The sequence below is a fragment of the Caretta caretta genome, chromosome 1 (assembly GCF_965140235.1).
Source record: "Caretta caretta isolate rCarCar2 chromosome 1, rCarCar1.hap1, whole genome shotgun sequence".
NCBI lineage: Eukaryota > Metazoa > Chordata > Testudines > Cheloniidae > Caretta > Caretta caretta.
Genome location: NC_134206.1, coordinates 220,929,175 through 220,953,016, shown reverse-complemented (window position 1 = coordinate 220,953,016; position 23,842 = coordinate 220,929,175). Strand labels below are relative to the sequence as shown.

The following is a 23,842-nucleotide window of genomic DNA, read 5'->3' as shown; positions in this document are numbered from 1 at the left end:
GTTCCAGGAGCTAGAGCCTAACACATGGACTTATAATGCCTATACTTTAATCTGGCCCTGAGTCTCAATGGGAGACTGCAGGAAGAGGAAATTCAGCCTGTTCACCCCATCTGGCAGTAGGGCTGAAGGAGACAACTCATGGCTTGATTTCCCTTCTTTCTAGAACTTTGTGATGTGCACGCTCCAGCCACTCAGAGCTTCCTAACATGCCAACTGCACTGAGCATGCTGCAGCCCCACAATGCTTTTCACATGGCAAACACACTGAGCGTGCTTTGCGAACGGGGCCGCGAATAGGGATTTTTGAGAGGGAGTTTGGAAGGGGAGTGGGAAGGAGGCAAGGTACACGTCCCATTCTTTAAAACCTTTAAACTAAACTATAATCAAAAAACCTTTAGACAAAAACCTTATCATTAGCCTAGGTAGCTGTAGGAGAGAATGCAGGCAGAAGCCCAGGAGCAGAGTGGGGGCTCTCCTGTTTATTGCGCTCAGTGTAGCATGTACGATTACCTGCCCTGTGGGCGGGTGGCGTATGTGTGCATTCAGTGCAAGGAGCTCCTGGCCCTCAGAGACCATGTACGGGCTTTGGAGGCCAGGGTGGTGGAACTGGAGGAGCTAAGGGAGGCAGAGAGGTATGTTGATGAAGCTTTCCGGGACACTGTAGATTTGTCCCACCTCCGGTCAGGCAGCCCCTGCACTGTTAAGGAGGATGAAAGGCTCAGGGAAGGAGAGCAGTCAACGGGAGCAGAGGGAAACCTTCCCATAGTTGGGACCCTCCTTCCAGATGATGTTACCTCTCTGAGGTTACCAGTCATTAGGAAAAGGCAGATGTTAGTAATGGGAGATCATTAGAAACATAGATAGCAGGGTTTGTGATGACCGGGAGAACCACATGGTGACTTGCCTGCCTGGTGCAAAGATTGCAGATTTCTCGAGGCATCTAGATAGACTTATGTATAGTGCTGGGGAGGAGCCAGTGGTCGTGGTACATGTAGGTACCAGTGACATAGGGAAGGGTAGGAGAGACATCCTGGATGCCAAATTTAGGCTGCTAGGAAAGAGACTCAGGACCTCTATGGTGGCATTCTCAGAAATGCTCCCAGTTCCACACACAGGGCCAGGTAGGCAGGCAGAGCTTCAGAGTCCCAATGGGTGGATGAGACGATGGTGTAGGGAGGAGGGGTTTAGATTTATTAGGAACTGGGGAAACTTTTGGGATAGAGGGAGCCTATACAGGAAGGATGGGCTCCACCTAAACCAAAGTGGATCCAGACTGCTGGCACTTCACATTAAAAAGGTTGCAGAGCAGTTTTTAAAAACGTAGGCCTGGTCTACACTGGGGGGCGGGGGAAATCGATCTAAGATACGCAACTTCAGCTACGAGAATAGCGTAGCTGAAGTTGACATATCTTAGATCGACTTAGAATCACTTACTTCGCGTCCTCGCGGTGCGGGATCGACGGCCACCTCTCCCCCGTCACCTCCGCTTCCGCCTCTTGCCATGGTGGAGTTCCAGAGTCGACGGCAGAGTGATCGGGGATCGATCGATCACTACCCATCGATCTGGCGGGTAGTGTAGATGTGGCCTAAGAGATGGGGGAAAGCGAATTGCTGCAGAGGAGCATGTGGTTCGGACAGAGACTTCTCTTAGAGGAGAGTCCATTGATAGAGATTCTCTAGGTTTTAGTCAGGAGGAGGGAATGGAAGAGGATGAAGTATGGGCCAGATCAGATGAGAAACATCCACATAAAAAAGAATCTGACACATCAGAAAAGGGCAGACAAATAAACAGTGACAAGTTTTTAAAATGCTTGTACACAAATGTTAGAAGTCTAAATAATAAGATGGGTGAACTAGAGTGCTTCGTGTTAAAGGAGGATATTGATGTAATAGGCATCACAGAAAGCTGGTGGAGTGAGGACAATCAATGGGACACAATCATTCCAGGGTACAAAATACATTGGAAGGACAGAACAGGTCTTGCGGGGCGGGGAGTGGCACTATATGTGAAAGAAAATGTAGAATCAAATGAAGTAAAAATCCTAAATGAATCCACATGTTCAATAGAATCTCTATGGATAGTAATTCCATGCTCTAATACGAATATAACAGTAGGGATCTATTATCGACCACCTGCCCAGGGCAGCGATAGTGACGATGAAATGCTAAGGGAGATTAGAGAGGCTATCGAATTAAAGAACTCAATAATAGTGGGGGATTTCAGTTATCCCCATATTGACTGGGTACATGTCACCTCGGGACGAAATGCAGAGACAAAATTTCTCGATACTTTAAATGACTACTTCTTGGAACAGCTGGTACAGGAACCCACCAGGGGAGAGGCAATTCTTGATTTAGTCCTGAGTGGAGCGCAGGATCTGGTCCAAGAGGTAACTCTAACAGGACCGCTTGGAAATAGTGACCATAATATAATAACATTTAACATTCCTGTGGTGGGAAGAACACCTCAGCAGCCCAGCACTGTGGCATTTAATTTCAGAAAGGGGAACTCTGCAAAAATGAGGAGGTTAGTTAAACAGAAATTAAAAGGCACAGTGACTAGAGTGAAATCCCTGCAAGCTGCATGGACACTTTTCAAAGACACTAAAATAGAGGCCCAACTTAAATGTATGCCCCAAATTAAAAAACACAGTAAAAGAACTAAAAAAGAGCCACCATTGCTTAACAGCCATGTAAAAGAAGCAGTGAGAGATAAAAAGGCATCTTTTAAAAAGTGGAAGTCAAATCCTAGTGAGGTAAATAGAAAGGAGCATAAACACTGCCAAATTAAATGTAAAAATGTAACAAGAAAAGCCAAAAATGAGTTTGAAGAACAGCTAGCCAAAACCTCAAAAGGTAATATGTTTTTTTAAGTACATCAGAAGCAGGAAGCCTGCTAAACAACCAGTGGGGCCCCTGGACCATCAAGATACAAAAGGAGCTGTGACAAAATTCCTGCTCTACCTTGGTGGGTCTTGCACTTATTGGCGGATTTGCTCGCCTTGGAGCTTCACAGCAGCCCTCAGCTTGGCCGTTTTTCTGAATTCACAGTCCAGGTCGACTCCTCCTGTGTCTGACCAGGAGGTGGGAGGAACCCGGGCCTGCCCTCTACCCTGGGTTGCAGCCCAGGGCCCTGTGGAATGCAGCTGTCTAGAGTGCCTCCTGGAACAGCTGTGCGCCAGTTACAACTCCCTAGGCTACTTCCCCATGGCCTCCTCCCAACACCTCCTTTATCCTCACCATAGGACCTTCCTCCTGGTGTCTGATAATGCTTGTACACCTCAGTCCTCCAATAGCATTTTCACTCTCAGCTCCTCACACACACAGCACAAACTGAAGTGAGCTCCTTTTTAAAACCCAGGTGCCCTGATTAGCCTGCCTTAATTGATTCTAGCAGCTTCTTGATTGGCTATTAGCCAGGATGGGTAAGGAATGGTGTCCCTACCCTCTGTTTGTCAGAGGGTGGAGATGGATAGCAAGAGAGAGATCACTTGATCATTACCTGTTAGGTTCACTACCTGGCATTGGCCACTGTCAGCAGACAGGATACTGGGCTGGATGGACCTTTGGTCTGACCCACTATATTGTTATGTGCTTATGTTCTCCCTAGAGCTAGAGCTCTGGATGAGGTGGGTGCAGCTGGACACTTCCCCTTTGGCAGGGGTTTTAATCAGAGTTCTTCCACTGACTGGTGTTAACAAATCTGTGCACTTCATAGTCTTTATTACTGAGTAAGGACTCATACTCCTATCTTAGGAGGCCAACAAGTATCATCCCGCCCCATTTCACAGATGAGAAACAGAGTAAAGTCACTTCTGGCACAGGTGGGAAGTAAAGTCTTTGTTGTGTCTCCTTCTACAGGATAACAGCTTACTAGTGCTACCAGACACTCCTTTATTGCAAGTGTAGAGGTCATCATCACCTATGTGGGTGATCAATATCATTGCCAATAATGGAATTTGTTTTGTTCAATTTGCTGCTAAAAACATGGGAAATTACATTAAAAAATGTAAAAGAACATTAAGGTTGTAAAGTCAAGCTCTCAGAAGTTAGAAAAGGCCAGAATTAAGGTTATCCATGCATATGCATTGTGGTATGTGTTTTAATTACATGATCACATATTATAGCAGGTACATGACCCCTGCCTCATTCAGTGCATAAGATGGACAGTGAATAAGGTGCAGAGAGTTGCAAGAGGAGAAGGGACATCCTCCTATGTTTAAAGCGCTGGACTGAAGCCCAGGAGAAGTGGGCTGTATTCCTGGCTCTGTCACAGACAGGAAACAATAGTAATCCTGGGTACTTTACATAATCAAAATGCTGTACAAACATTAGCTAATATCCCCATTGTGCACAAGGAAAAAGTTGAGGGACAGAGCTTAAGTAACTTGCCCAATGTTACACAAGAGTTAACGGCACAACCATATTAGAACGCAGGACATCTTAATTCTCAACCCCAGTTCCTTCATTTAGGCTATACTGCCTCTCCACAGCTTTCCTTTAGGTTGGCTCTGCTAACCTGTCATGTAAAGGGCAAGGTAATAAGTCATGTGAAAAATATTGTGGCTCCAGTCCATGCTTCACCAACCATATTCTGTTACCAAAAGAAAACTATTGCAGAAGAAAAAATCCTTAGGCTTGATTCTTCTCCTGGTGGTGTAAATCAAGAGTAACTCTAGTGAAAATATTGGAACTACCCCAGTGTAAAACAGGTCTGCGAGCACAGGGAGGTCCCGTATTTGAATACTTTGGCTCAAATTCCTACCTAGTGTGAGCAGATGGTATTCTATTTGGCCTTTTGTTCTTACTGCAGGTTCTCCTATTAGGGACTAGAAAGAAGCTGTCTCTCTCAATTGTTTGCATGATTCTTCTCTTCCTGTGTGTCAGTCGTCATCCAAGCAAACTGCCACAGATCATATAACTCAAGACAATAGAGTATTGGCCTGCTCCTGCTGGCGGTTTGCCAGTTATGTCTAGAATGAACAGAGACTCTCTTTTCAATTAACTTTATTTAATAACCTGAATTCTGTCCCTATAAAACCACCTGTAATTTAAAATAACTATGGTGAGTAGGTCAATATACTAGTAATCAACAGCAGTGTCATGTTCCTTGCTTGTTTTTCTTATTGGTAATTATTAGTAGGAGCCCAGCCCACCTGCTGCCAACACACAATTAAAAAAAGTATTTTTAAGGCAGTAAAGACAGTGAACAGCACTGTCATCCTTCCAAGGAATGTTGCATTGCACATACAAATAGCAATCCTCATGCCTATTAAGTCATTTTCCTCTTATTCTCAGATAGCTTTCCTTGACTCATACAGGATCTCTCCAATAGCAATTCGTCTTTAGGCTGCTGTTTTGTCTATTGCTCATTCTCTTGTAATTAAAAACATACGTCTCATGTGTGGACCAACCAGGGTGACCCAAATGGTATTTTCTAGGTCGACACTATATATGAAATATGAAAAAGTGGTAGCAAAAAATGTTGATGGCTCTCTTCTCTGATGCTGATAAATTCAGAAGAGAAAAGCTAACAGCCCTGATTATCCACTCAGTTACACCAATTTTATTTATGCTAGTGTCACTCCATTAATTTCATGCCAAAGCCATGTTCCATTTCAAGGGAGTGATACTATTACTCCCTCTTTATTCTTAGGGTGACCATATAGCAAGTGTGAAAAATTGGGAAGGGAGTGGGGGGTAACAGGAGCCTATATAAGAAAGCCCCAAATATTGGGACTGTTCCTATAAAATCAGGACATCTGGTCACCCTATTCATTCTCCAGTGTGGCACAAGAGCTTGTGATGGGGTATACAAACCCTGCACTGGAACAGAAAGGGTTAAAGGACAGTCCTGGGCCCAGCTAACCCCACTGTTCCAATCCTGCAGCGCATGCCCCAACTAGAGAGAGAGTTGAAAAGGAGCAAACCAGCTCAGAATGGGGAGGAGTACAGACCTACCCTGAAGGCTCCTGCCAAAAGGGACTAGTGACGCTTCCCTGAAGGACTGTATGCTGAGCCCGGTCGGAGCAGACAGTTTGTTTTCCTTTTCTTCATCTAGGATCAGGAATGGAGGGAAGCATTAGTAGGAAGTGACCCGGGAAGGGTAACTCAGGGGGTCCTCTCCGGAGGCCAAATGCTGTCAACCTTCCTAGGGTTAGAGCCCGGTGGAGTGGTCATGTCCAAGCTCCACACGACTGAGTGGATACTAACCACTAGAGGCCTCATTGGGCTGGAATAACTATTAAAGAACCAATATTTTAATTTATAAAGAATATGGGATGAGAAATCCAGGAAATTATGTGTAGTATATTACATCTAGAGCAGTTTCTAACTGGAACGCTCTTATCATGAAAAGTGGGCACTTACGGTCTTCAATGGGATTGCACAGGTGTTACTAACTTGGCCCTGAAACTGTAATGTGCTGTGCTAAAGTTTAAAGAGTAGCAAAATCTCATTTTGCCACTAAAAGGCAGCAAAGGAGATTTGGGATACATAAAGGGAGCAGACCTGTTCAGTGTCATCTTTACAGAGCAGAACTGCGCCTGCCCCTCCCCCCCCCACTTTTTTTTTTTTTTAATTTACTTAGATTATGAAATCTGAAAAATTCATAGCAGGCAACAAAATACACCAGTGTGGCAGTTCTGATACTGTTATTGAATTGCCTATGTGGAAGTCCCACCAATGCCAAATCTCCTTTCCGAACAAGAGATGCTACACTAAAAATACCAGAACATGAAAAAGAAAAAAACCCCATTGTGAAAATGGAAATGACTGTAACTTGAAACCCATAATCACTATCCCAAGAGTATATTATCTACTGAATGATTTGCACAATACAAGAAGTTAGTGGTTATTTTTCATTTTATTTTACCTTTCATTTTGTAACTGTTATGGGCGGGGGTGTCAATTTTATTCTCATGGTCAGGGTTGACCTTATTACAGTTGCTTTTACAATGTTTCCAGATTATTTAAATTATACCAAAAAGGCTTGCCTGATATAATTCACGCTCCTCTAAATTGCACTGGGCAAATTCAGAAAACAAGAATGTTTCCAAAAAAGTAAAGATATCTATTCCTGCTACTGTAAATGCTTAGGTATGACAATTACTCTGTTTCTATAGATAACTTTTAAATACACACATTTTAGGTCACATTCCAACATTTACAGTACATGATATGTGTAAAAAGGTGAAATATTTCACATTAATATCTTGCTGAAAGACATTGACTGTATTTCATTTTTTTGGCAAACATCTAAATCAAGACAGATCATTGATTTTATGAACTTTTGAACGGATACACATTATTTTGTTTGCAACTTGCAATAAAATTTAACTTCCAAATGAACAGTCAATTTTGGGAAAAATACAGAGGAGAAATTCTAGATATTTAAACCAATACTCTCATCTCTTCCAGTGACATGCATCTTATTACTTCAGAGGGGTTAGTGCTTAGATGTCAGAGTCAGCGTAGAGGACACTCGGAAGATCTGGGGGAGCATATTACTCAGCTGATAAAACATTTCCTCAGATATAGTCTGTAAAAATGAAGACAACAGAAAGCATTGATTTGTTTGCTATAATTTGGATGAGACCAACATTCTCTCTATATTCTCCCCTCTCCTCCAGTACTTTACTCGGTAGTGGAGTCTTATAGCAGCACATCCACCATCCAGATGAGGTTTCCAGCCACTGATGCTATGACTAGGGCCCTACTTGAATCGTGGGATGATCTTCAAATAAATGCATCTGAGTCGCGAACAAGAGATGGAAAATCGTAGAAAGGTAATAACGGACCTTTGTTAATAGCAGTAATTTGGAAAAGCTAGAGTAGACCTATTTGCTTAAGAAAAAATTGCTGGAATAATAAACACTCAAGTATTATGTTATGCCTGCTATTTTTTTTGTAACCAGACATTTTGCTGCAACTATATTACACCTTTTTTATTATTATTTTTTAAAGTCACCAGTACAACATAAAATTCAGAAATTAAGTCTTAACACAATGGCTATAGAAATCAAGACCAGTCACATTAGCCTTTTACATGTTACAGGTATTGAATGTTAGTGCAGTACTAACTGCATGCTCAAAATGCATGCAAAATTGTGATCTGTGCAAAATAAGCTAATTAAAAACAAAATTGTGGTGGAAGCCTGATATTGCAGTATCTGTAATTTCCACAATATTGCAAATGAACTAGACTCTTAGCTATAACCTAATTCTAGCAATTAATAGGACAAAACCTACTTGGGAATATTACCCTGTATTTACATTAGTAAAAAATATCTATTTAAAGAGGCTTTCTTCCTCCAGTCACTGACTTTCTCTTATGTAGCCCTAGCATAGACCTTTTCATGATTTCAGATTAGTGTCTCACTCTCTGAATTCCAAAATTAGATCTGATTTTGCTAGTCGTCTATTCTTGGTTCTCGTTGCCTAGAGGCTCATAACGTTGTGTTAAGTAATTTTTTTAACTTATGAATATGCTTCCAAATAATGCTTCCTTCCAGTTAACTTTACAATGTACATAACTTTAAGGACCACAGCAAATAAACAAAACTTAGCACTGATCACAACTTTTGGATGACTTCCTGCTTCTGAAGATCATCCAGAATTCAAACAATTTGGGGTAGTTATTAACAACTTTGTAGTTCTAGTGCACGTCTGTTGGGGCCTGATCCTGCGCCCCTGAAGTAAAGGGGAGCTGTACCACTGATTCAGTGGGAGCATGATTGGGCTCTTTCCACACTAACTTTCAAAGATGCTGGAGAAGACCAACTGAAAGCTTAAAATAAAGTCATTTAAGCTTAAACTCCACACTTTCTGAAGAAACTAGCAGTAAAAACACATCTTTATATTAGTATGTACCCTCTAAAACTCTGTGAATTCTGACTCCCGTTATCTGATGTGTCTGTTTTTAAACAGCGATAATGATATACCCTATAATGCCTTCTATCTGTGGCTGGCAAAAAGTGGTTCAAACATTAAGTGTCACAACACCTCTAAAGCATGTATTCTTCCCAATTTACAGATGAGAAAACTAAAGCACAGAGATTTTTTTTTTTTTAAAAGGCACAGCAGGGAACAAAACCCAGATTTGTCAGCACCCAGAACCCTGTTCTGTTTTTGTCTCCTAGGCCATAACAGGAGTTAATTTCTCTATTAAAAACCTACCTGCGGTACCAGAAATTGTACAGTCCGAGAAATTCCTCCATCCCATGAAGCCATTTCCATCATGAAGCCTAGAAGACAACATTCACATATTTACACACTATACGCATTAGATTTTCCTTTTAATGACACTTATCAGAGTGTGGTATACATTTACATATATAGTTATGATTTCAGACACCTGGTGGAGCTGCATAAACCAGATTAGCACCTCTGGGCCCTTAGTCTTCACTAGCCTGCCCAACCTGCTGGTTCAAATCTCTGGTCAGCCTGCAGATCCTGATGATCCACTATGGAGAACACCATTCTAGTCTTGAAGGGTGTAAAGTTCCTGCGCTTGAGCAAACTGCACAATCTCGTGCTGGTCAACATGGAGCTGCAGCAGGCATCAGAAGATACTTTCTGGATCTGTATTACTTTGACAGCTTGCTTTCAACAACTAGCTATGCTTTCTGGTGTGACCACACCTGGAATATTGAATTCAGTTCTGGGCACTCTAATACCAGAAATATATTGACAGACTGGACGCAGTTTGGAGAAGGGCAATAAAAATGATCATGAGGAACTGATTTGTGAAGAAAGAGCAAAACATGTACACTTTCCTAACAGCATTTTTCTATTTTGCTGACATAGGGATGTTGTATAACTGTGAATGAGCATATGGCTCCCACCTAATAACCCCCACTAAGAAGAAACTGGCTAACTTCTAGTGTAGGGGGCCTAACATTCAACTAATATTTGAAGGGTTTGAACAGCAAAGATGGTGAGGAATTATTTAAATGTAGGGCACAGGAGTACAACCAGTAGTAATAGACAACAACAGACAAATAAAAAGGGGAAACTGAGACTAAGTATCAGGAAAATGCCTGCTCATTCACCTCTGAAATAATCTCCTAAAAAAATTAGTAGAAGCTCCATTGTGTGGGTCATTTAAAACGTCAGCTGAATGAGATACTGGAAAATATACTGGGAAGGAACAATTATGCACTGGCAGACAGATGTCTTGATAGTGTAATGTGTCTTTTTTCATCTTTGTCTTCTAGACTTGGGCCTTGTCTACACATACCGGGGGTTTGACATGTGGCGATCGATGCATCGGTGGTTGATTTAGCAGGTCAGATCGCTCTCCCGTCGACTTCTGTACTCCACCTGAACGAGAAGCGCAAAGGGAGTCGACGGGAAGAGTGTCTCCAGTTGACATCACGTAGTGTGGAACCCATGGTAAGTAGATCTAAGTATATCGACTTCAGCTACGTTATTCACATATCTATACCAACCCAACCCTCTGTGTAGACAGCCCTAGGGGGACAGAAGAATTCTCCTGTCCACAGTGCTACCACCTCTCGGGGAAGGTGAATTACTGATGCCAATAGGAGAATCCCTCCCATCAGCATAGATAGTGTCTACACTGAAGCGTTTACAGTGGTGCAGCTGTAGTGCTCAAGTGTAGACAAGCCCTGATATGAGAAGTGTGTGTTAATATTACTTTTTTCCCCTCTGTTCTAACACAGCATCATGTGTTCATCACTTTTTAAACAGGAAAGAATATAGAAAACATACACATTAATGGTAAAGTTATGCCAACAGATACAAAATTACTTCTGACGCTCTATTTTGAATTCCTCACATTTTTCATCTCTTTTGCAATATGTAAATTTAAGTGATTTTTGCTGACAGTTAATGTGACAAAATAATAGGTGAAGCGTGCACTAACCTTTGACACATTTAAACACAAGCTCTGCCCTCTTTAAGCACCATGGTATAGTCATTTCCTTAAAAAAAAAAAAGCTAGTTAAAAATTGGTTAAAGTTAATAACATAACAAAAGCATCAACAAGTGGCTCAAGACAACAGTGTTGCAAGACAATGTTTTTCTATATTTTCGTGTTTATCTTATTCCAATGTCTTATTTACTCTCATATTGTCTTTACAGTCTCTAGTGTTATGAGCTTGCACACCTGCTCATTTTCTGAACACAATTTTCTCTGCTAGAAAGCAGAAAGTTCTCTCCTTAAGCAGAGGTCTCTCTCGAATGTCTCAGGCCATAGAGCACATTTGCTAATGTGGTTTATTGATCTGCTTCATTCTTTTCAAATAATATCATAGACAAAGAACACTTAGTTTTCCAAAGCATTCTGCAAATGTTTATTGTTATGGATTACCACAAAAACTTAGCTACTGCTTTATGTAAAGTGCTGAGAGGCTACTGTGTGAACAGTGCAATATGCATTTTTAAGCTTAGATTTTCCAAAGGGGGATATTGATGCACAGCTCCCATTCATCTCAAGGACATTCACATGCACTATCACCATAAGCAGCTTTGAATATCTCAGCTTTCATGTATTACGTACAATTAAACTGCCTATACAGTCCGATCCAAACTTTGGATTGCCAGAGTAAGGATGTGTTCAGCAGCCTAACTGCAGTCATTGAATTTGCTGGTATTCTTTTTGAGGACTTCTAGCTATGACCCTCATACTATCGCCACTGACATACTAAAAATGCCCTGGCAGATAGATCCTCTATTGCGGTTGGATTTATATCCCAAAATAAATTCAATAATTCAAGTGATACAGATACAAGAAGAGATGGAGAGAGAATTTGGAGCTTCCGTTAAATAACCGAGATTAGGTATGGTACCTTGCACCTATAAAGTATCCCAAGAGGCATGGTTAATAGGGACTTGTCAAATAAATTTGAGATCTAGATAGAAGTTTAAACACTGGGAAACATTACATGAATTTAGGACATTCCTTGGAATCTAAGCCAAGAAATGGAAAATACTATCAGTGGCAGATAAAAAAATGTCAATGTTGTTAACGTTATTTAAAAAGAATCATTCCTATGATTCAAAAGATAAGCACTTCCCAGTATGAACAGAACTATGCATATAAACATGGACTTGGCACTCTACCTACCCTTCCAAATTTCCAGTTTAAGCACTTTTGTATTCCACAAAACCAGCAAATGGTTTTAAATCTACACAGTGTAAATGACAGATTGTCAAACACCACACAAAGAGCATCTCTACAGCAGGGGAAAAAAAAAATCAGCCTTATTTAAAAAGTATCAAACTTCTGATCATTTGGTTAACACAAATACAGTTCACCCCATACATGGCCTTAGAGGGTTGCTGTAAGCTGTAGTTCCCACCTACACTAGATACAGTGGATCGTTATTTAAAAAAAAAAATCGAGAGCGGCAGTAGAACCAACATCGTAAAATGGAAACATTTAAAAACAATTTTCTCATGATGCAAATCCTTAGCATCTGTTTGCTTTGCCCTTAAGTTACGCAACAAATGAATCAGATAGCACAATGCTGCACAACGGAATATATATTTTTTTCAAGCTTTCCGGAAGAAATACTGGGTCTTCATTGTAATTTATCTGCCTACACAGGCTGTCACATGTAAGGTAGGCGTTTGTTGGTGGTTTTGATCCCTGTTTTGGCCTAGTTTAAAAACCAGTGTCTAAAAAGAAAGGTCCTGTTGCCCTGAAGGCAAATTAACAGCAGTTTTGCAGTCAGTAAGGTCAAAAAACATTTGATACCTTAAAAGGACCTACCAAAGAAGGAGGATATGACACCAGTTCTTGGACCACGTCAGAGGCGTACAGAAGTTAAGTGCTGGGGGCACTCACAGAAATAACAGATTGAACACAGAATGCCAATGAATTAAACCCAAAAAAACTCAAATATGGATTAGAATCTGAATCATTACTGTGTCACCTTTAAAAGTGATATACTGATGATTTCACTATGCTATCAGGTTATTTTTTACATGCAGAGTATTCCACTAAGGTTCATAAGGCTACTCAGATCAGATGGGCAGGGTCCTGTGTGTGTATGGGGTAAAAAAAGATACTATCATTCTAGGTTGAGTTTTGATTACTATCACTCTAGTGAGGTACAAGAAGTGTTCAGGGAGCTATGGTCTGCAGTCAGTAACCAGGATCTCATCCCTGTCTTGCGCTCTAAAATCTATCAAAAAAAGAGCTTGATTTTTTAGTAGGAGGGCCATTGTCTAGGAATTTGTTTCTCCTGCTGGTCCAAGACAGCCTAAGTATGTTGTCCTATAGAATCTGCTGCAAACCTTATATATACACACAAGCTTCTATCTGAAAGAGACAGAAGTCAGTGAGACTAGTAACATGCGTAAAGTTAAAGCAGGTTGTGACAGTTGGTACCCTTATGTTCACCACTTTTACAAAACGCTCATAAATTTTGTACCTTGTGTGCTATCATTTGAAAGCTCATAATCTGCTGAACACTATTGTCCTGGTAAAATATGGGGCAACATTATGTATAAAGTTATAAGACTCCACTGTGGCCACTGTGCTGCTGTAAGAGTGCTCATGTAGCCAAATGATGCCAATGGGAGAGAGCTCTCCCATTGATATAATAAAACCAGCTCAATGAGCTGCGGTAGCTATTCTGACAAAACTTATGTCGCTCAGGAAGGTGTTTTCTCACACCCCTGAGTGGCAAAAGTTTTGTGGATATAAGTGACAATGTAGACATGGCCTGAGGCATGTCCCAAGTTTAGAAAAGCAGGCACGAGCCATGTCCTCAGAGACAAAGGCAAACTGACACGTCAGCCAGGTGTCAACAAAATCAAATGAACTATCACCTAGTTAAGCAGCCATATTTTGGCAGAAAAAAGGGTGTGAACGAAAAATTTACATTTTGGCAACAGAACAGCAGGAAATTCCCATGCAAACAGAATACAAATAGAGAGCTATATGAAAGGAGAACAGAGGCCACAATTCCTCCTCTCTCTATCCGTGGCAAACACATCTGAGGAACAATGGAACAGCTTTGAACTGAGGAGGTGGGGGGGGAGGAATCCTGTCTAAAAGGAGTTCAGCCAGTAACAATGATAAAGCCTGTGGTGAGAGAAATCTTTGCTTTGAATTCACTTTGCTTGATAAGTTAGGTATTCGTTTGTGTTTTACCTTTTATTTCTTTGTAACCAGTTCTAGCTTTTATGCCTTATTACTTGTAATCATTTTATCTAGCTTTCTGTAGTTAACAAACCTGCTTTATTGTTTTGCTTAAACCAGTGTGTGTTTCAATTGAAGTGTTTGGGAAGCTCCACTTGTTATCCCAAATTTTGTGCATGTTATTTTCTATTAACAAAATAACGGACTTTCTATGAGCTGGTGTTGTCCAGGAGGGTACCCGGCTGTACAACACACACATTTCTGGAGGCAAGTCTGGGACTAGGAGTTTGCTGGTGTCACTCTGACATATAATTCAGGAGTGGCTGGCTTAGAGCACTCATAAAACTCAGCTGGGAGTAATTTACATGCTAGAGAGGCTGTGTGTGAGCAAGGCCAGGAGTGGTTGCTCTCACAGTAAAGCAATGTAAAAGGGACCCCAGGTTGGAGAACTGAGGGACACAGCTGTCCATCTCTGGGGAATGTCACCCAGGTGCTTAAGTTTTTACAGCATCAGGCCCTACAAGGGCTAAAAATAGAGGGTCAAGTCCTGAAGTCTCTAAGCAGTTCTCAGGTAGGCAAAAGTCCAATTAATTTAAATAAATTTGCCTTAGTAAGGACACCAGGCTACAATAGGTATACTTTGACTAAATGCCAATTTGGTAACTGTCTCATAATATATATCTGATGGAAATGAGGAGTGGAATTGTTTATGGTGGTACAAGGGCACATACCCAAAATAATTTGCCATAACACAAAAATGATACAGCCAGCCAGTTTATGCTACAGATTGTAAATCTCCATTTCTCATTTTTTGGACTTTTCAGAAAATGTTCTGCATCACTGTAATGGTCACAAAAGGTGCCTGACTGACACCCCTGAGAAATTTTCTGCTTTTCTATAGAACAGTAATACAGGCAACAGCAACGGCCCCTCTGCTCAGACTCCACAGAAAAAAAGCAGTTGTGGTGTTTTCAGTGATGAAATGTAAACACCTATGCACTAGGAAATGGTATGAAGTTATCTCAGTTTATACAGAACAGGTATGGTTTTGCATGCATTGAAGTCTACAGAATGTACTTTTTAAAAAACTCCAACAATATTATTATTATCAACAATTATTTGTATTGCCATATCACCAAGGGGCCCCAGTTATGGATCAGGGCCACTAGGCACAAGTGAAACAGTAAAAGCAACTTTTCTTTGTGACATTCGCTTTATATGAAATCCTAATATACCTCTACCCCGATATAGCGCAGTCCTCAGTAGCCAAAAAAATCTTATCGCCTTATAGGTGAAGCTGTGCTATATCCAACTTGCTTTGGCCTTGAGCATTTCCGTTATTAAGTCACTTCCCACCCCGACTGACCCCTCAGAACCTCCGACCCATACAACCCCCCCCACTCCTTGTCTCCTGACTACCCCCTCCCGAGACCCCCCCCCGCCTCTAACCACCCCCTATCTAAGCCCTCCTGCTCCTTGCCCCCTGACTGTCCCCTCCAGAGACACCCCCGTCCCTAATCACTGCCAGGACCCCACCTCCTACCCAACTCCCCTCCTCCCTGTCCCCTGACTGCTCTGCCCCCTATCCACACCCCTGCCCCCTGACAGGCCCCCCACGCCCTATCCAACGTCCCTGTCCCCTGACTGCCCTGCCCCCAGAACCTCCAAACCATCCAACCCCCCCCACTCCCTGTCCCCGACCGCCCCCCGAGACCCTCTGCCCCTTATCCAACCCCTTGGCCCTAGCCCAGCACCCTTAACACGCCTCTAAGAGCAGCGAGTCGGAGCCAGACACGCTGATGCACTGAAGTGCGCAGCCTCGCCCCCCAGAGTGCTGCTTTACCGCATTATATCCGAATTTGTGTTATATTGTGTTGCGTTATATTGGGGTACAGGTGTACCAGTAAAAAAGAAGTCACCCTTCATTCAGTTTAATAAACTCCATGTCATTGCTAATTTATAAAAATCCATCTACAAAAGGGCTTTTTTTTTTTTTTTTTTTTTGCAGAACAATAAAGAAAGCGCCTGATGAATGCCTGTCACAATGAAACATCTCAACATCTCTGCAGCTGTGCTCCTGGTTAACCACTTTACAAAAAAAATTTTTAGGTAGGTGGTAAATACAACTTTAGAAAACAAGGTTTCCAAAAGGCACCAAGTTCAGATTAGCCTTCAGAAATCTGAGATTGTTCACTTTTTCCTGTACAATGTATTACAGAAGTTGCATGTTTTAAATTAGGCCAGCCAGCTGCAGTAAATTGTTTGTTACCAGCATTTCCAATTCAATTCACAAAGTATATCAAGGATGAATACATAGTTTTGCCTAATCTACACATACTATGCTGGTCATAATGTTTATTTTGCAAATGCTTAAACCAGAAAACCAATACAAAAAGGGAGATAAAAGAAATTAGCATTTAAGAATCTAAAGAACTAGGTGTTAATTCTACTCTTCAGTTTCACACAGTAGAACATGTCTTTTAACTAGGATCCCATCAGAAAACGAGGAGTAAGTCTACACTACAGTGCTACATCAGCACAGCTGCACCAATGCAGATGCACTGCTGTAGCGCATCTGATAAAGAGATGCTATGCCATCGGGAGTGTGATCTCCCGTCAGCATAATTACTCCACCTTGGCGAGAAGGAGAAGCTATGTTGGTGGGAGAGTGTCTCCCACTGACACAGTGCTGGTGTGGAACGTGAAAATTTGCGTCGCTTGGGGGTGTGATTTTTCACACCCTTGAGCAATGTAAGTTATATCTACTTGGGCTGTAGTGCAGACCTGCCCTTAGAGTACAAGAACAGGGTATTTCTTTTGTTTTGTTTTTTGTTTTTGTTTGTTTGTTTTAAGATATGCAACTGAAAATAAAACTGAACTAAAGGTTGAAGAAGAAAATCCACAAAATATATCGTAGGAATCAACTGATGTTCTCCCTCCCTAATTAAAACCTAAGACTCAAGTTCTGATAACCAATCTACATGAATAGACTCATGCCTGCATAGATCACCTCAGGTTTGCGACCTGAAAAAATGTTTATATCAGGAGATAAGATTTCATTTTTAAGAGAGTTAATTATCTAGTTCTAAACTTTGAGGTTAAAGTATATAATTCTGCACAACATTAACTGAGAGTTTCCTAACTTTTGCACAATTACATCTTTTACAATAATAGGTCTTGATCCTACAAAAGAATCTGTGCAGACCCTATGTCTGTGTGGAATGCCATTTAAGTCACACATACTCTGTATACATGCAAGGATCCCTACTGGTGATTCCTTTGCAAGACTAGGGTTAGATTGATTAGTTTCTGAAGAAGGAATATGCAATGCTGAAAGTGGCGTTTTAAGTTAGGTTGCTTTTTCCTCCCAATCCCCCTCTTTTTTAAAATAAAGACTGAGACCATCCTATACTATCTACAAATAATAAACAGAACAGATCTAAATAGTACTAGTATGCTCTAAATTTCTCATCTCCACTCTTTTTCAAGAACATTGATGAAAACTGGGAGTATGGCACAACTACTGTAGAGCTTTCTCAATTAGATGAGCTGATCTAGGAATATGCTACCTTTCTGAGTGCAAACATAGAAGTTAGATTACTGGGTGGTTTTGCTGGTTTTTTTGCTGTTTGTTTTTACTTACCTCTGACATATCATGGACCAGCAGAAGAGGGATGCTAATTGTAGTAATATCATGTGTACAGCAAACTTTGAGAATATTTCTGAGGCCCATGATCGCAGGATCCCGAGCAGTAATGTTACCAGACCTTACATTATCATCCACACACAGATGAAAAGCAACATGAATTTCAGAAAGATTTGAATGGCGTGTGATGTAAAATTCTCCTGCAGAATAATGAAGGAGACAATGTAATCTCTATCATGCTAGTAATCTATACTAAATACAAACATAGATAATAAACATCAAAGCATGCTGGGAATGACAGTGTAAATGTTTTAATACTAATGGTCTGAATCCGATGTGGATCCAATCCTTTATCAAATAAAATCAATTGCTGTACTTTCGTACTGTTATTTTAAAGACACAAGGCAAAATGTGCCCATCTAACCTAGATCAGAAGCTATAAATAAGAAAAGACACTAACAGATGTAAAAACCTGCAGAACAGTGACACCCCTCCCCTGTTCACATTGACCCAAGACTTATTTTCATGCTTTTCCACTGAATGTAGTTGGCATCAGAGATCTGGTGTAATAAGGCATGACAGTGCCAATATAGACAGATATGATCTATATGTGGTAGAAGACGTCAAAGGAGAAAAAAAAATAAAGAGGAGGTGGAACAGTGAAAACATATACGCAAGCAGTGAAGTGAAGACAGATGTGGGAGGCGGAAATACCCAAAATGGATGGGTTAAAATAAAGGCTACAAAAAGCCTGTGGGAAAGGATAGTGGGTTATCTAACAGGAATGTACAGGAAGATGAAGCAGGTTATCAGAGAGCATCAAAATTAAAAAAGAAGGTGTAGTAATGGGGGATATTAAATACTGAGGTTTGTTTAAAAAGTTTAAAAAGGTTTGCCTAAAAACAATTTGTCAAAAAGTATTTTTAGACTTGGAACAGTTTTAATCCCAAAAGTGGAGGAAGCAAGGAGGGGCAATGGAGTCTTGGATCTGATATTAGCCCACAAAGTAACAGAGATGAAGGTGTGAGGAAATTTTGGGGACAGCCACCACAAATTAAGATGCCAATCCAACAAACAGATGCACTTGGGCATAGCCCTATTGAAGTCAAGAGGGAAATCTCAGGGGGGGGGGGGTTTCACCTGTGTGAATCTCACTGCAGGATTGGGACCAAATTATAAAGATGGGATATAGAAACAGCATCGTTAGGATGCAGATTTTCATGAACAAAATATTTTTGAAATGAAGGATATTGTAAAAGTGGCTAACACGCCAGCTGGAAAGTGGAGCGAGAAAAGAGGGGAGAACTTAACACTACTCTTCTACCACCACTCACACAAAATACCAAGAGTTTTAGAAGTGGCTGAAGGACAGGTATGTGAACGAACTGGAATACAAGAGAATTATAAAGGGAGTGGTAAAAGGGTCAATAGAAAGGAAAGGAGGTGTGTGCACCAAAAAAAAAAAAAAACAGACAAAGTAAAGGAGGCAAAAGGAAAGAATGCTTGTGATGGGAGGTGGCAAGAGAAACAAAGTTCTGAGTTGGGCCCTTTGGTTCTGGTAGGCTAATTTCAACAATGCTTATACAAAACAAGGGAGAAATGTTATTCTCCCTATAGGGTTGGTCTACACGCAGTTTGTACATTCATTTAACTGCCCTGGTTTAGAAACAGCTTTAATGAAGTCAGTGCAACCGCCACACCCCCAGCATGGACACCTTCACATCAGTTTGAAGGTCTTATCTTAAGTTGGCTTGTAATTAAACTAAACTGATTTAAAACACCCACTGGGTGTTTTAAAAAAAGTGTCCACATTAGGGATTGCCCTGATTTAACTAAATCTGTTTCTAAATAGCGCACAAGTTGTGTGTAGATGTTCAAATCATTTCTACAGAAACTTTTCTTACTAATGGGACAACATACACGGAGAAGCAATGAGAGATATTTCCTCCTGAAGTCCCTGGTTAAATAAAGCATTTAAGAATATGCTTAATTTTAAGTGTAGGAGTAGTCCCACTGACTTTAGTGGAACTACTCATTTGCCTAAAGTTAAGCACATATTTAAGTGCTTTGCTGGGTCACAACAATAGTGACTAGAATCAACTATTTTAAAAGACAATTGTTTTCTGAAAATATTTCAATACTCCTTCAAATATTGTAAGCTGGGTTGTTTTTTATTTGCAAAACGAATCTTAGGCACAGATTGGTTAAGTGACTTTCCCTAAAGTTACATGGCGAGTCAGAGGCAAAGCTGGGAATAGAAACCAGATGTCCTGACACCCAGACCCATGCCTTAGCCACAAGAACACCCCTCCTCTCTTATTCAAGGCAAGTTGTGCTTAGTTTCAAATTTATGCTCTGAATTTAGAACTAGAAAAATATGTATCTATAAAGCACAGTCTGCTTTAAAAAACAAAAAAACAAATACAAATCCCCATAACAGTACTCACCAGGCAAAATATTTGATTGGTTTCGTTCAATATTCTTGGACTTATCTTCATTTCCACCATTTCTATTTACGGAATCTGTATGTAATGTAACCATTAAATATATTGTATATAAGCTATTTATTATATTAGCCTTGGTAAACTGACATTAAATATTTTCACTCATCACATTGTAAGAATTTAGGAGATGATCCAAAGCCCTCTGAAATTAATGGGAATCTTTTTATGGACTCTAGTAGGCTTTGGATCAGGTCCTAAATGCAAAATCATCTCTTTGACTTAGCTTTCACGCAGCAGTCCTTTATTTAGGCATACTCCGAAAACCAAATGCACCCAAAATACAATAGAAACAGAATGCTATGAACAGACTTGGAAGGAAGAAAGATTGTTATATCACTGTACTTGCAAGGCACTCAGATACTATCATGTTGGGGCCATATAAATATATAGTCATTTTAAGCCAGTGGTTCTCAACCCACAGCCCACTTGTGGCTGAATCAGCACACATCTGAGGCCCATGTAACAGCCTCAGGGCCATACAGGTAGTATGCATACTGTGTGGATGTGGCCCACATAACACATATGCAGCTCTATGTGGCCCACTATGGTAAATAGAAGAGCAGTGGTTCTCAACCTTTCTTAAAACTGCCCTCTCCCTGCTTTGTCTCCTAATTTTCATTTATTTTTATGGTCTTAATTCTCTAAAGTCACATCAGAATCTTACAGATAAGAGGAGAGCAGTAACTTGATTTTTTTAAATTTGCGAACAGGAACATAAATGTTTATGGAAGCTCATTAACATATAACCAACAATTTACCATTTCTTTTATACAAAAAGAATTTAAAGGGAGTGTAAAAATAAGAAAACAACATAATGATTTACTACATGAAAATGAGTTACTTCTTTGTATCACGGAAAATTATGGAGATGTTCACATAAAACCGGAAGTGAAGAAAATACTGAAAACTACTTTCATAAGACTGTCTATTACAAAATGCTGGTTCCTAAAGGAAAATAGTTTCTCTATATACTTTTGTGAGCCTACTCACGTTACTGACTCACTTAAACCACATAAGTACTTCTTTGCATGAAAACAAAAGTATGAGTACTGCCTCAACAGCATGTGGTTGAAGACTTCCTGCCATTCTGTGCAATCTCTTAGCCACTTGTAAATACAAGGTAGAGTGGTGAATGATGCACTTCCCCCTGGTCCTCATGTTAGTCAGGATATTCTCTTCTTTACTACCCAGTGGTTGTGAGGGAAAAAATCGTAACTCCCTCCACATGATTGAAATTTCTAAATCTTTGGATAGAAAATAAAAAAATAAATCAGACTAAAATTTGTCCATTGCTATAGGCAGGCTTAAATTGGAGAGAGGGAGAAGGTACAGCAAGCCAGAACCTCTCTCAAGCTGCCACTTTGTGCACCAGAATCTCAAGATTTTTTTTAATTAAGTCTTTTTCTGTTAACTGATGCCACGTTATGTGCCCAAGTTTACAGATAGACTGGAACAATAGCTCTAAAAGGGGTGAACTTCCCCATTCATTATACAGGGCATTAACTCAGTTGCTGGTATATTTTAAGTATAACTAACATCTCATATTGGCCTCATGAAAGTGGAGATACTGCCACTTGACTGGAGGGGAGAAAAATAAGATGGATCCAAGACATCCAGGAGAACCTATGGGTGTATTAGACCACCACTGAGAGGTAAACAAGCCCAGAGGACTATTCGGATTATCTGCTCAATCTATCATGAGTGGCCTCTCAAGCAGGCAGCTTCTTTTGTGGGAGGACATTGGAAGAGTACCTCTGTCTTTTTTCTTTTAAAAACGTGACTCCGGCTATACAGAATTAGTGAAAGTATCATAACAATTAGCTTTACTTATAGTATTTTCTTTTAGGGCTTGAGCCTAACTTCTGACAGGACACACAATGCTGTTACAATCGTTACAGGATACACATGCACGAGTGTAGAAGGTTAGGATATATGGCAATGTGCACTATATTAAAGTGCACGTTTGAACCCTTGATATTTGCTCATCAGTACCTTGGAAAGAGATAACACTAATGTTGCTCTATGCATTAACAGAGGGACTGGTAAAAGTTATAAAATTGTGCCAGGTAGATTTCTCCACACCAGGACCAATGCGTCTCAAGTTAATTCAGTGCCAGATAGAGTAAACAATATCAAAGACGACAATTACTCTTTGCTTACTACATAACAGATCCTGTCTTTTGGAGATCTCTCAAGATTTAAGAAGAGAAAGGATCTAACAGATGAATGTTTCTGCCTACATATGAACCTTTAAGAAAACAAAGTAAAAAGAGAGCTAGCTGAATTACTGCTACGAAGCAAAGTAAACGTAACTTATATTGGAGACCACAGAAGCCCCTAATGTTTCTGTCTTCCCTGAGCTCTCTAGCTTACTTCTATTGCAAATTTTGTATGTTAGTTTCAGACAATCATACTCTGGCAGACCCTTTATGCTTAAAGAGACAGAAGTGATCTAATAAACTATTGTGTGCTTATATATATCACTCATCCCCCGCACCAATCCCAATGTGTTTTATGGAGGTACATCCCTGTTCTACCTATAGGGAAACTGAGGTACAGAGAGGTTAAGTGACTTGCCCTTACAGACATACACACACAAAGCATTTAGTCACAGGGATGTTCTATTTCAAGAAAAATAATTTTGATTGCCACTGACCATGCTGTCTTTTTGACTTACTGCTGCGTTGTGCTCTAGCATAAAGTACAACCTGCTGCACAATTTCAAGCTGCTCTTGAATCCCAGGAAAATGGAAATCTGTGCATTCTTGGCAAACTGTTGCAAAATCTAAAAGAAAGTAAGTTTAAAACACAAATTGCAGCTTTTGTCTGTGAATATTACATAATTTTGTGCTAGAACTCTAGCAAGCTAGTGAGAATAGCAAATGTATCTACTGCACTCCACTTTAAATTCAAACAATTTACAAGAGAGCTAGAACATTTTTTAAATAAATAGATTATTTAAAAAGGAAAATCTTCAAAGGCTGATATTACATACCAAGTAACCCTAAAAGACCATGCCTGAACCAAACAAATACTGTGTGCATAAATTTTTTCTCTCTTATTTTGTAAGACATATATTTGAATGCTGTAATTTCTTTTGTTGGTACCTACTATAAATATTTTAGTGAAATGTATCAGAGTGTTAGTTACCAACAACTGGAATGACTACTAGTGTAAAAAGTTATGTGCTGCAGAGAAAATGCATATATAGATACATTTTTCACACAACATATCTAGAAAGCCAGAATCAGAACCCTAGTTCTTCAACACCAGAAACACAGACTTTACAACTATAGAGGAGTGCCCCAGCTGGTAGCAGATTCCTTATCCTCTCTGTGAACAACAGAATAACATTATGAATCTCTCTAGATCAAAGTTCAGTTCTGGTACAAAATTAATTACTATTAGTATTTCAGAGGTGCATAAAGGCTCCAACCAAGATCAAGGCCCCATTTTGCTAGGTTCTATACACACACACACACACACACACACACAAGACCTCTGTCTTTCAAAACCACTCACACATCTTTAACTTTATTCACACACGCTTCAGTGGGACTACTTGTTTCAATGGGAC

At 40.3% G+C, this 23,842-nt stretch overlaps 1 protein-coding gene across 9 annotated transcripts in view; it reads right to left on the bottom strand.

The window, feature by feature from the left end:
• Positions 1 to 6,845: 6,845 nt before the first annotated feature.
• Positions 6,846 to 23,842, bottom strand: part of FERRY3 (FERRY endosomal RAB5 effector complex subunit 3) — a 32,689-nt gene continuing 15,692 nt past the window's right edge. For 7 of the 9 annotated variants that reach the window (XM_075120844.1, XM_048823603.2, XM_048823648.2 and 4 more), the window contains 6 exons: positions 22,922 to 23,050; positions 20,209 to 20,283; positions 17,759 to 17,961; positions 10,888 to 10,945; positions 9,177 to 9,244; positions 6,846 to 7,539 (listed from right to left, as the gene is read on the bottom strand). In XM_075120844.1, coding sequence (XP_074976945.1) covers positions 7,447 to 7,539; positions 9,177 to 9,244; positions 10,888 to 10,945; positions 17,759 to 17,961; positions 20,209 to 20,283; positions 22,922 to 23,050 — 626 coding nt within the window. In that variant the 3' untranslated portion in view covers positions 6,846 to 7,446. Of the gene's footprint in view, positions 7,540 to 9,176; positions 9,245 to 10,239; positions 10,323 to 10,887; positions 10,946 to 17,758; positions 17,962 to 20,208; positions 20,284 to 22,921; positions 23,051 to 23,842 lie in introns of all 9 variants that reach the window. The other 2 variants (XR_007353126.2, XM_048823635.2) reach the window with 2 other exon arrangements.